General features: G+C 42.7%; 1 protein-coding gene across 1 annotated transcript; it reads left to right on the top strand.

Moving 5' to 3' along the window:
- The first annotated feature begins 234 nt into the window (after window positions 1–234).
- On the top strand, window positions 235–8516 carry LOC104505141 (regulator of telomere elongation helicase 1-like). Its single transcript, XM_010146834.1, has 9 exons — window positions 235–367; window positions 1495–1693; window positions 2063–2156; window positions 3054–3135; window positions 3733–3793; window positions 4019–4094; window positions 4824–4908; window positions 6034–6103; window positions 8392–8516. The coding sequence occupies exons 1-9, from the start codon at window positions 266–268 to the stop codon at window positions 8403–8405; spliced, it is 783 nt and encodes a 260-aa protein (XP_010145136.1). The 5' UTR covers window positions 235–265; the 3' UTR covers window positions 8406–8516.
- Window positions 8517–12022: the final 3506 nt, after the last annotated feature.

Genomic DNA, 12022 nt, shown 5'->3' with positions numbered 1-12022 from the left:
CGGGCCGGGCCGTCTCCTTTGCATCGCCGCGGCCAGGCCTCGGGTGCCCGTGAGCCTCCTGCCCAGGCCGCGGTGCGGGTCCGCTCGTAACGCCATGGCCCGAAGTGCGGGTCGGAAACCGGCCCTTTGGGTATCTCATCTTGCAAATGGACCTGTTCCGATCCCAGGTCGCTGCGCTCCGTGACACCGGCCGTACGGCACCCTCCCGCCGCGGCGTAGGGTAAATCACGGGGCTGCGCTTCGTTGCAGGCACTTGACGGGAAACATGCCCAGGATAACGCTGAACGGCATCACGGTGGATTTCCCCTTCCAGCCCTACAAGTGCCAGGAAGCCTACATGGCCAAGGTGATCGAGTGTCTGCAGAAGGTGAGTGCCTCCTGCCCGGAGGCGTTTGGCCCATTCACTGCGGTTTATTTATAGCAGTGGTAAAGGGCTCCCCAAAAAAGAGGTTGTTGCAAGTTACCTCTATGTTTTGTTGCCCGTATCCCACCTTCTCCAAGTCTATCCTGACCTTTTGTTGTACTTTTATCTTAATTTATAGTTATAAAAAGCCCAGAAAAGAGCAGGTGGCAGCCAGTAGCCGTGTAGGCAGGGTGTTCTGCTTAACTTGGGAGGGAAGGAAAGCAGATTGAGTAGCCCTTGTGTCCATGGAGTCTGTCCTTTGGATATCTGAGGGTTTTGTATTGTTAGTCCTTGGACTATTAGTGTAGTTTTTCACTTTATCTACAATATGATAACTGTACTGAATGAATGTCAAGTAAGAAACTGGGTTTTATAGTAGTTATCTTTGTTCTGGTGTTGGTTAATATAACTCTCTGGTCCCTATTCTTGTGAGAGGTTAAATGAACTTGTGGAAGCTTTGGATTTCCAGTATTCTTCCATGTCATGGGGCAGTGGCTTGGTGCCTGCTTCATCCCTCCTCGTTTTAAAGTAAAAGCATTGTAAACCTGCTCTGTATACATGCACGTCCTTTTTAGACCCTCGAACATGAGTTGCTATGGCAGTGCAAGCTCAGCTGCTAGTTTTTCTGCGAGTTTTAGTGTTACACACTTGAAAATTTTCCTATCCAGTAGGACTAGGTGTTTGAAAGTGTTTGCAGAATTTTCCAACTAAACCATGATGCGGGATACAGCCTTAATTCCGAAGGAAACTGGCAGTCTGTAATCCAAGAGTCGCTTTCTGTTTTATCTGCCGTGACTTCTAATATGTTCAGGTGGCTTATGTTGAAGTGTGATGCTCTAAGAGCAGAGAATTCTTCAGCTAAATAACGGATAATACCGGCCTCTGGGTTTTAGATGGAGTCTCACTAAGCTGATTATAGGGTCATGCATTTATAACAACTATACGTGGGGCATGACTGTGTTTTGTTGTATGATACAGCTTAGCAGACAGGGATTGCCCCTTTACCGAGGATATGCAGTACTGCACAAAGACCTAGCTGAATCTCCAAATTACTCATTTCCCACCCTCTCTTTTATTTCTTTTCCATAAAGAAGGTAAACGGCATTTTGGAGAGCCCTACAGGCACAGGAAAGACCCTCTGCCTGCTGTGTTCCACTCTGGCTTGGCGGGAGCACTTTAAAGATACTATCTCAGCCCGCAAAATTGCACAGCGTATGAATGGAGTGGAGCTCTTTCCCGAGATACCCTTGTCAACCTGGGGCAACGCTGCGACAGACGCTGATATCCCAAGTGAGTGCTGTGATTTTTCTGCAGAATAGGAGCGATACAGGAATGTTAATGAACACTTGATTTTATCTATCTCTTTTAATAAGCATGTAAATATAAAAGTCATGGAGTCGCATAGTGGCTGAAGCACAGTTTCACACTACTTTATAGATTTTTTAAAGGTGTTTTACATATTTCTAATTGTTCTTAGAACACCAGAAACTCATCTAGCTCATTGTGTGTGTGTGAATAATTAGATAACAAAATTTCTTGCTGTCTCTACAAGGCAACCTGTTATCATAGTCCCAACTAGGAAAGGAGGCTGTTTATATTTAGTTCTTTTCAAGCTAATAATGTTGTCCTGGGTTTTGTTTCCTCTCCTCTGTTTGGCAGCTTATTACACTGACGTTCCCAAAATAATTTATGCCTCCAGAACTCACTCACAACTTACACAGGTCATTAACGAGTTAAAGAACACAGTCTACAGGTAAATATGGTTTAGGGTAATGTTCCTATTCAAAGAAAAGGTGGAAAACCCTATATGGTTTAGTTATTGTTTGAATTTATGTGAATAAATGTATAAAAAACTGATATCCAGTGAAATGTATTTCTCTTAATGTGCATGTATAGAAGGTGGGTTTCTCAGTTGGGTTTGGGGTTTTTCAAGCTTCGCAGATTCTCTTATCCCTTTGATGGTATAATTTCCTGTGTTTGGTTTTGGTTCTTTTATATTGTTTGCTTCTGAAATTCCTTTTTTTTTTTTTTTCCTGGGCCATTACTTTAAGGCAGTGGGAAGCCATCACACAGCTGAATTCCTTAGGCTGATGTAAATCTATGAACAACTGTGGTTTTGCTCTACCAATATCTTTCACAGTTGCCAGCTCTTGACTTGCCAGTGCATTGACCGAGCTCTTTGCACAGGCAATAACCACTTGTTTATACATTACATGGCTGTATCTTCACAAGAAATAAGCCAAAAAAAAGTATTGTGGATGTTCTTAGTGCATTAGTTCTTGTCATAACCTTACTCAAAAATTCACAGCCAGCTCTGGAGTAGCTGTAACAGATGACAGGCCCCAGCTTACTTGGCTGAACTGTCATAAGAGAACCCAGATTTCATAGGGGTAATGTAGTTACCTCCTACTGTAAACTACTGCTTACTGCTGCCAGGAGAAACGCAGTGGCATAAAGTCACGTAACATATATGGCTGTTACAAACAGGCCAACTTGCTTATTGTATCTGATTCTGACCCGTATTTTGAGCTCATCTGTTTCTCCTAAGCCTGTCACTGTTGAGAGATGATAGCCAACGTAAACATGTACAACCGTGTTCTTCTTTCTTGCCTTATTTTTAATGTCGGTTCTGTGTATTCTGTTTGAACAGGCCAAAGATATGCGTTTTGGGTTCCAGAGAGCAGCTTTGCATCAATCCTGAAGTGAAGCGACAGGAGAGCAACCACATGCAGGTGAGAACAGAGCCTTGAAAGCGTTCCCAGCGAGAACACCTTTTGGCGTACAGTGTGTAACAGTTAATGCTGGCATTGTTTAACTAGTGGAGGCTGTAGGGGTGGAAAGATAGTAGTTCAAAATGTGTTTTGAGGAGCTTTCAGTTTCCAGTTCTCTGAGCACAAAATTTAATTCTGCGTCTCTGGTAGCATTTTCCATCCAGAGAAGGATGTCATTGTGTAGAACATAAGAGAGTGTTAATAGTTTGAAGTTTACTTTCCGATCTGTCACGTAAGTGTTTTTCAAGAGCAGCAGTAATTGCAAAATAATGCTTCAGGGATTGATTTACCTGTTCTTCTTACAAGGAATATCAAAAATGACTGAATAATATTAGTGGCTAAAGATAACCAAATTGCATCTGAGCATTCTGTGCTGCGTAAGAGAGAGGGTGACTTTTAAGGAGGACAGAGGGATAAGTGATTTTAAGTGAAGAACTGTCATTAGCACTTATTCATTAGCTGGTGTTACAGAAAACTGATAGCTCTTCACTCCTTAACACGCTTTTCGGTGCTTGACAAGCTGTTTTATTCTTGGCTAAAATGTACTGTGTTTTGCAGATCTACATGTGCCGGGTGAAAGTGATGACTCGTGCTTGCCACTTCTATAACAACGTGGAAGGTGAGTTTGCCTGTGGATCTAAAGCCCTAGTTTTTGGAGAGGGAGAGATTTGCTAGGCAGGTGGAGAACTTTGGAAGGGTTGGCAGAATCTGCCTCTCTGTGTGTTTGTGTTAATGTTTTTCAGGAATGAAATGTGAGGAGGTGGAGTAGCCTGATCAGGGTAACAACAAATCTTTGTGCGATACCTTTACCTAAACTGGTGTTGTATTGTAATTTTTTTTGCAGAAAAGAGTACAGAGAGAGAACTAATGGAGTCAATCATGGATATTGAAGATTTGGTTAAAAATGGGAACAAGCACAGGTAAATGATCCCCTCGAACCTTCCTCTCCCTGGTGAAAACTATTCCTCTGCTCATTTTCATTAATACCTCAGTGTGAAGTTGTCATATGCTGAAGTAGCTGAACAGTGACAAGAGCAAAGTGGGGTGGCTACCTATGTTGTAGGGACAGCTTCCAACAAAATGATGTGTGCGCTAGAGCCTTACCTGCTGTCACGGCAGTTCTCATCCAGCAATTTATTTCCATCCTTCCTGGGTAGAGGATGTGTCATGTCTGAATCGGGTCAGAGTCAGGCTCACCAGTATTTTATTTCTCACTGGAGCCAAGGTTACCAATATCAGCTGACATGACAACTGGTATTGCAGTTTTCTTTCAGATCTAAAAGAATGAGGTGACTGATTTGTTGAGGTAAGATAGTCTAGTGCAGCATCTACCTCTAGCCAGAGGGGCTGAAACGATAACCGTGGAATGGTTTGGGTTGGAAGGGACCAGGAGTGGTGAATGCCAGTCTTCCTGCCTCCATTGATTTTTGTCTTTGTTTTGCTGAGCTGCACACCTGGGTATTGTGTTCCACACTATTTTTACCTGTCTTCTTGCCAGTATTGCTAACCTTCTGCCCTAAAATGAAACATGCCAGTTTCAACTCCTTAAGAAGGTGATTAGAAACCCTTGAGAGTATGAAACATAGGGCATGAATGTTTGCTGCATTCTTAATATTACTTCATAGTTTGTCCTACTTTTTTTTAAACAGAGCTTGTCCTTATTATCTCTCTCGAAGCCTGAAGCAACAAGCAGATATTATTTTTATGCCTTACAACTATTTACTAGACTCAAAGGTAGGATATATCTTTGCTTTTCAATGCAACTGTACTTCTATTTATCTTATATTGGCTTCTAGTGGATAAGCTGTGAGGAATGGATGTGCAGTACGTGAATGCCTTACGTGCTGTACTCAAAACTAACCAAAACCCAGCTCAAATTCAGAGCCATAAAGAGGCCGGGTTTTGTGTTTTTTTTCTGTAAAGTTCTTCCCCACAGTTAAGTAGTTTCTTTTTTTTCTTGTTTGAAGTCTTGCTATTTTTATAGAACCTGCTTTGCAGAATGTGATGCCCTTGTTGTTCGGTGATACCTCCTGACTGCAAATCTTCTGCACATACTGTGCATTGTTTTCATGTGCCTTCCGAGACGTTTTTGATTCTGCAGCCAGCTGCATGATTTCTAGAATAAGGAGACTTCTTTAGCAGGGATTGGACATCTCTCTTGAAAATAGTTGCTGGCTTTACCAAAAAAAAGGGGTTGCAGTAAGTTGTCCGTATTTCATGGATTAAAAAAATGAAACCTTTGAGAACTCTGAGGAAACAAATCTACTGACATCTTCCCACAACTTGGAGTAATTAATGAATTATAATAAAAGGCAGATTGCATTCCATTGCTACAAAAGGCAAAGAGACCAAATATTTAATAAATTAAACAATAAATAAAGAATCTCTGGCCACCTTAAGCAAAGAAGCAGGGTGTGATGAATTTGGGTGATCTGGTGCTGTTGGGGATGTTTTCAGAGCATCTGCTTCTTGCAAAGGTGACATGAACGTCAATTTGTAAAAACAAGGCAAATCTCTGCTTCCCACCCTGCTCCTCCCAGATCCCTGTTGGCAAAAACAGCGACCCAAACTAATTCTGATCAATTTGTGCATCCTGGTACGTTCACCTGTTTTCTTGGTTACCATGTCAGTTGTCACAGCCTTTAAATTTTATGTGGTGCGTTTCGGCACCTTCATTTCCAGAGAAAGCAATTTTGTGGTTTATATTTGAGGCAGCCACAGCGCTTCCTTGCTGCAATCTCAAATAAAACTTCAAAATGTATGAAAACCGAAATCTGTCTCGTGAGCCAATTTCTCGGTCAAATCTGTATGTCTTGGTGGCTTTTCTGTCCATTCCCTCATTCTCTTTTTTGCCTTCAGAGCCGGAGAGCACACAGCTTGGACCTGAAGGGGACTGTGGTGATACTCGATGAAGCTCACAATGTGGTAAGTTGTTTCTGTTGCCAGTTTTCAGACTTCATGCAAAGAGAAAAGCCGACCTGTCTCCTCCTACGAACAGGCGGTAAGATCTGTGCTCAGCTCTGATGTTTGTTATCATGAACGTTTCCTGTCGCAGTCAAAGCTCTGTAATTAATTAGCAGTTCTTTGACACCACTGTGGTGGTCTGCAAGGTGATGTCTTCTTGCTGGAGGGTGGATCTCCAAAGTTGAGGTCACTCGCATTCTTGTTTGGAGGGTTCTGTTCCAGGGTGTAAGAAAATGTGAAAGCTTCATTCTTGAAGCTCAGCTGCATCAGCTCTCCAAGTGCAGTAGATGGCAAACGTGACTCTTGTAGTGCTTCCAAGTCTTTGCTTGTAGAAGGGGAAAAAAAGAAAGATCAAGGAAAAAGCTGCATTATGAGATCTTCCTCTTAATTGTCACGAGGCTGCAGCCCTTTGCCTAAATAATGAAACGCAAAGGAACGTTTGAAATACATCCCTTTTCTCTGCCATGAGAACAACCTCCTAGTGGGATTTCTGCTAAACAGCTGCGAAGTTTCCTTTCTGATAGCATGTTTTCCTCGCAGTAAACGGCCACCCGAGAGTGTGCCGGGCTCGACTAGAGAGAGTTGCAGAGTTGTGTCCAGGCTGTGCTCCTTGTGTGAGAACCTCTATTTTTCTGCTGAAAAATGAGTGGAAATCCAGTCATAGTTGCTTGGGTTTTGGGCTTTTTTGGGTGTGTTTTTTCCCTTTGTAGTGTTTAAAAATGCAAAAATTAAACCAGAAAAGCTATTCTAGAGTGACTTGTTTTGCAATACTTCACTCACGGTACTTTCTGTTCCACATTAATATGTGGAAACTTAGTAATTGCTCTGAAATTAAATTGACTTTTCTGTTTAGACTGCTTTACACATGCAGCTCCTTTTAACGTTTCTTTCTTTACAGCTTTTCATAGCTATTGCAATCAAATTTTTGTGCAGGATAATATTTCTTGTCATTCCTCAGGGATGACGATTCTTACGAATGAAAAACTTGTGACAAAATGTTATGTGATGTATTTTTCAAGGTCATAGAGGGTTTTGTCCAACTTAGTCGAGTGTTGAAACCATTATTTTTTTTTTTTATAGAAGGTATGGATATTGTAGGGATACTATAGTATCCCTGTAATAATTGTTCTGGCATATGCCTTGGCCCAAATTTTACAGGTTTACTGTGGGTTTTGTTGGTTTTGGTTTTGTCTTTTCTTTTTTTTTCATGGCCCCCCTTTCCTTTTTTTGTCTCCGTGCCCCCATCTCATTGCAAGATCATGAGGGGTGAGGGCCATGTCTTCAGATGGGTGAATATAGGGATACGAGTATTTCTGGAGTGTGAGAGGGACCAGGAAGTAGCCCTTTCAATGAACAAACTGATTCTGTAACTAAAAAAACTTTCACTTGGACAGTCTGACATCAGGTGGCAAGCTGTTTGGCAGCTGTGTGGGAGAGAAACAAAAGGATATTAAAAAAAAAAATCTATTAGCATCATTGCTAAGAACATAGGAGGTGATACCTATTAAAAAACAAAGGGATCTTAATGCAGGGATTTGCTCCTAGATGGGAATGGTAGAATGTTGGTAATGGGGAAGAGGCAAAATCTGTTCTACGTTTCAGGAAAAAGGATGCCTAGTAATAGTCAAAGTCTTCAGGTGTTTGTAAAATGTCCACTGGCCTGAGCTGGAGACGATAAATCATAGAATCCCAGAATGGTTTGGGTGGGAAGGGACCTTAAAGCCCACCCAGTCCCACCCCCTGCCATGGGCAGGGACACCGTCCACTAGACCAGGTTGCTCCCAGCTTCATCCAGCCTGGCCTTGGACCCTCCCAGGGATGGGGCATCCACACCTTCTCTGGGAACCTGTCCCAGTGCTCCCACCCTCTGCGGGAAGAATTCCTTCCTGATGTCCCATCTCAATCTCTCTCTTTCCATTTAAAGCTGTTACCCCTTGTCCTGTCACTCCCTTCACGTGGCAGCAGCCACTCAGCTTTCTTGTAGCCCCCCAGGCACTGGAAGGGGCTCTAAGGGCTCCCCAGAGCTTCCCTTCTCCAGGCTGAACCCCCCAACCCTCCCAGCCTGTCCCCATGGCAGAGGGGCTCCAGCCCTTGGAGTGTATCCATGGTGTCCTCTGGACTCGCTCCATCTGGTCTAGATCCTGAATGATACCAGATGATCTCAAGCTGGGCATCTGGACTTATCTGTGAAATTGCCTGAGCCAACACCACACTGGGCAGTCCAAGTAATGCTGCAATTCCTTGATATTTTAGGAGAAGTTGTGTGAGGAGTCGTCTTCTTTTGATTTGACACCCTACGACTTGGCTTCGGCAATGGATGCTGTGAATGTCATACTGGAAGAACAAGCCAAAGTAGTTCAGCAGAATGAAATAAATGCGGAATTCAATATGGAGTTGGACAATTCAGGTGTGTTGACAACCACAACCCACTGTTTCTGTGGGCTTACAGGGCGCTGCTATGTGCGGGGTTTGGTTGGGTCAGTTAACTTTCCTCACAGTGGCTGGTAGGAGGCCGCGTTTTGGATTTGCGCAGGGTAGCAACAATGGCAGTATTCTTAGTTGTTGCTGAGGAGTGTTTGTACCAAGCCAAGGACTTTTTCGGCTCCTGGGACTGTGTCCGTGTTTCTACATTCTCTGCAGGAAGCTGGAAGGGGACACAGCCAGGACAGCTGACCCAAACTGACCAAAGGGATGTTTCATGCCCTCGAACATCATGCTTGGTGTATAAACTGGGGGTGGGTTGGGGGCCATATTGGTTGGCTTTCTCATTCGCTCCGGTGTGATCTCTCTTGGGCTCTGGCTCTTGCTTCACAGGACTTGGCTGGGTGATGGTTGGTGGGTGGTGAGTGGTTGTATCACTTGTTTTATTTTCCATTATTTTTATTACATACTATTATTAGTGGTGGTGGTATTTTCATTACATATTGCTAGTACTAATATTAGTGTTGTTGGTATTGCTATTTTATTAATGCATATTCAGTTACTCAATTTTTCTTATCTCAACCCACAAAGTTTCCTTGTATCTTCCTCCAATCCTGCCCCCCATCCCCACGGGGGAAGGAGGAGGTGAGCAAGTGGCTGGGTGATGCTTAAGTGCTGGCTGGGATTAAACCATGGCACACTACCAAGAACTGGAAAAATAACTTCCTAACAGTTTCCAGAAAATGTACTCTCGCTGGTAGATAAATTATGATTAATTACTAATCACTGCCAAACATATGAAAAGATTTGGCCAAGGCAATGTGACATGAAGGGTCGTGAAAGAGAACAGCACGTGGAATACAGATGATTCTGTGGAATTCTGTGAACCTCTGATTCTGCAGTCATTCCATGATTCTATCATGTCTTTCCATACACACAGTTCTAGACATCATACCCTTTATTTCTGAAAAGGCATAACAAAACTAGGAATGAGGCAGACCTGACTCAGCCTTTGAAATCTTCCCTTTCTTCAACAGGGCTGAACATGGAACTTGAAGATATAGCGAAGATAAAGAGTAAGGTTCTTCTTTGTCTTTTGAAACAGTTTCGAAAGGTCAACGGCTGTGAATGGGGTTCATGTGGCATTTCTGCAGATGTTGCTTATAATTGTGAAATTCATGGAAGCTTAACTTGTCTCTTTCGGAGAATTTTTCTCCCCAGAAGATGAGAGATTTGGCAGATGAATGCGTCACTTCCTCCTTTGCTAGAAGTTCCCTTGTTTTCTGATCTTGTCAGTGTGCTGGAAATGTGTTGGTTGCATCATTCTGCTCTAAGAATGTGATGCTGCATAAAGCTGATAGCAAGAGCTTGAGCTGTCTACCAGGCATTTCCAAGAACAGCTTTGCCTACTGGCAGCTGTATTTTCTAAGAGCATCACAGGCTTCATCAAAGAATTGAGGTCACAGAAGGTCTTAAAGCTTAATATGAAGATGTGGAGATGATATCTAGGAAGTTGGTTTTGATCATTTTGACTTGTTTACAGGATCACGTAAACAATTAGGTTGCTGTCTTTGGTAACAGCCTTTGTAATAATGCACATGGGGAAAAAGGGGCTGAGACATGTGCCAGAAGTGAGTTTCTGTGAACCTCACTTGTTTTCTCTCCTGGTTCTCTTAAAGAAATTCTTCTTCAGTTGGAAAGTGCCATCGATGCAGTGCAGCTGCCACCAGATGATAGTGGAGTCACCAAAGAGGGAAGGTAATCTTCTTCTCGTTAATGTGTTTACATGTTAAAAACCCAGCAGATTCTAGACCCAGGTGAAACTGGGGCAGCTGGTGCGACTGGTACTAGATTCTGGGAATAGTATTCATTCAGCGTTTTGGGTCTCCTTAAATCCTCTTTATGTATTAATCACTACTTATGCTGGAACTCCCTCCTTAAGTGTTTCAGGAGTGGAAAATCCGATGCTGTGGTATCAGGTATTCTGAACTGGGAGAAGCTTCTCGCCGTGCTGCTTTGAATTTTGCCATCATTATTTAAACAGAGGTGCTAGTGCTCCACTGACTCGGTTGGAGGGTACCTCAGGGCTCTGTAGGTCTATTTCTAAACTAATCCATATTGTATGCTGTTTAAAAAAAAAAAAAAAATCATGGAAATTGCTGGCCAGTCTGTTTCTAAATTAATACTTTGTGTTGTATAGAAATCCGGGGAGATGTGAAGGATGTGGTCGGTGTGCTTTTGGTCACGTCAGTATTGTCAGCTGTCTACAACTGCATACTTATTTTTATTCCTGTAGATTTCTTTCTCATGGAGACAAGAGCATGTTTTGCTATGAGGTGGTGAAAATTGTTGTTGCTTGAAAAGAGTGACAGTAACTGTGTCCATAATTATATACAGTGTTTACCCATTTGTGCTTTTTCTTTGTAAATTGCAGCTACATCTTTGATCTGTTTGCAGAAGCCCAAATAACATTCCAGACCAAATCCTCACTCTTGGATTCACTAGAGCAGATCTTACAGTTTCTTTCAGGCCGTAAGTGTAAATATGTTATTGTTTCCCTCAGACTTTTCTCTGTAATGTAAGTAATTGGGAGTTTGTGTAGCTCATGGTGTGGAGAAAGGCTTCTTTTAGACTTAAATTATCAATCTTTTAAAAATCTGACCCTGAGGACCTGTGTCTTAAATAATAAGACTTGCTGCAAAGTCCTCTGCTGGGAAACGTGTTATGTCTGTTCATACAACAGGACCAGTTTAAGAACAGCTTCGTGTCAAAACCTGTGTCTGTACCAATTTACGTGTGTACACATGTGTGTGTACATGGGGGAGTTTTGCACTCGACACTGTTCTCCAAAACCAGAAGAACTGTGGGGTGGAGCTTGTTGATGTCTTTCTGATGGTGCTTTTAGTGTCTTCAGTTCTTCCTTGGGGTTGGAGTTAGGAAGCAGGAGTGTTGAGAATCATATAATGTGCAGTCATTTTCCTGATTTAGCAAGATTTTGTGATGCTATCAGCATCTTGTTCTTAATTTACCCTCCTGCAAGGAAAATCACCAACTTCTACATGTGCTAAGAAAATGGTTTAGTGAGTTCTTACTAGCAGATTCTTCAGTAGAAGCACTGGGGAGAGCAATCCTGCTCCATGGGGACTGGAACAGACTGTTGGTTCTGCAAGCGCATCCTTTGGGAACAAACCTATCCTGCCTTTTTGGTTTTCCCCCAGCATCTTTCTCCTTCTAGGCCATTTACACTCTGGCTTAACTGGTGCAACTGTTTACCATTTCTGTGGCCAAGCTCTCATCATCAGTGTATTTCCTGAGTTGTTCTAGCTGCTCTTCCGTAGTCACTGTTTTAAGCACCCCAGAAGCTTGGAGGTGATGTTGTTTATAGCTGTAGCAAAGCTTGGTTGGGTCTGTTTGCAAACAGGGTAGTCAGTTTTCTATTCTCTTGTTCATGAGACTAATACTA

This window comes from Eurypyga helias, unplaced genomic scaffold (genome assembly GCF_000690775.1).
Source record: "Eurypyga helias isolate BGI_N326 unplaced genomic scaffold, ASM69077v1 scaffold24852, whole genome shotgun sequence".
NCBI lineage: Eukaryota > Metazoa > Chordata > Aves > Eurypygiformes > Eurypygidae > Eurypyga > Eurypyga helias.
Note: the sequence above shows the minus strand (reverse complement) of the source record. Positions and strands in the feature narration are given on the sequence as shown.

Bases quoted from the DNA above. Each gene is read 5' to 3' on its own strand.
- LOC104505141 (XM_010146834.1), top strand. From the start codon at position 266: ATGCCCAGGATAACGCTGAACGGCATCACGGTGGATTTCCCCTTCCAG. The intron at 3,794-4,018 runs GTGAGTTTGCCT...TTTTTTTTGCAG, and splicing joins CTTCTATAACAACGTGGAAG to AAAAGAGTACAGAGAGAGAA. The intron at 4,095-4,823 runs GTAAATGATCCC...TTTTTTAAACAG, and splicing joins AAAAATGGGAACAAGCACAG to AGCTTGTCCTTATTATCTCT.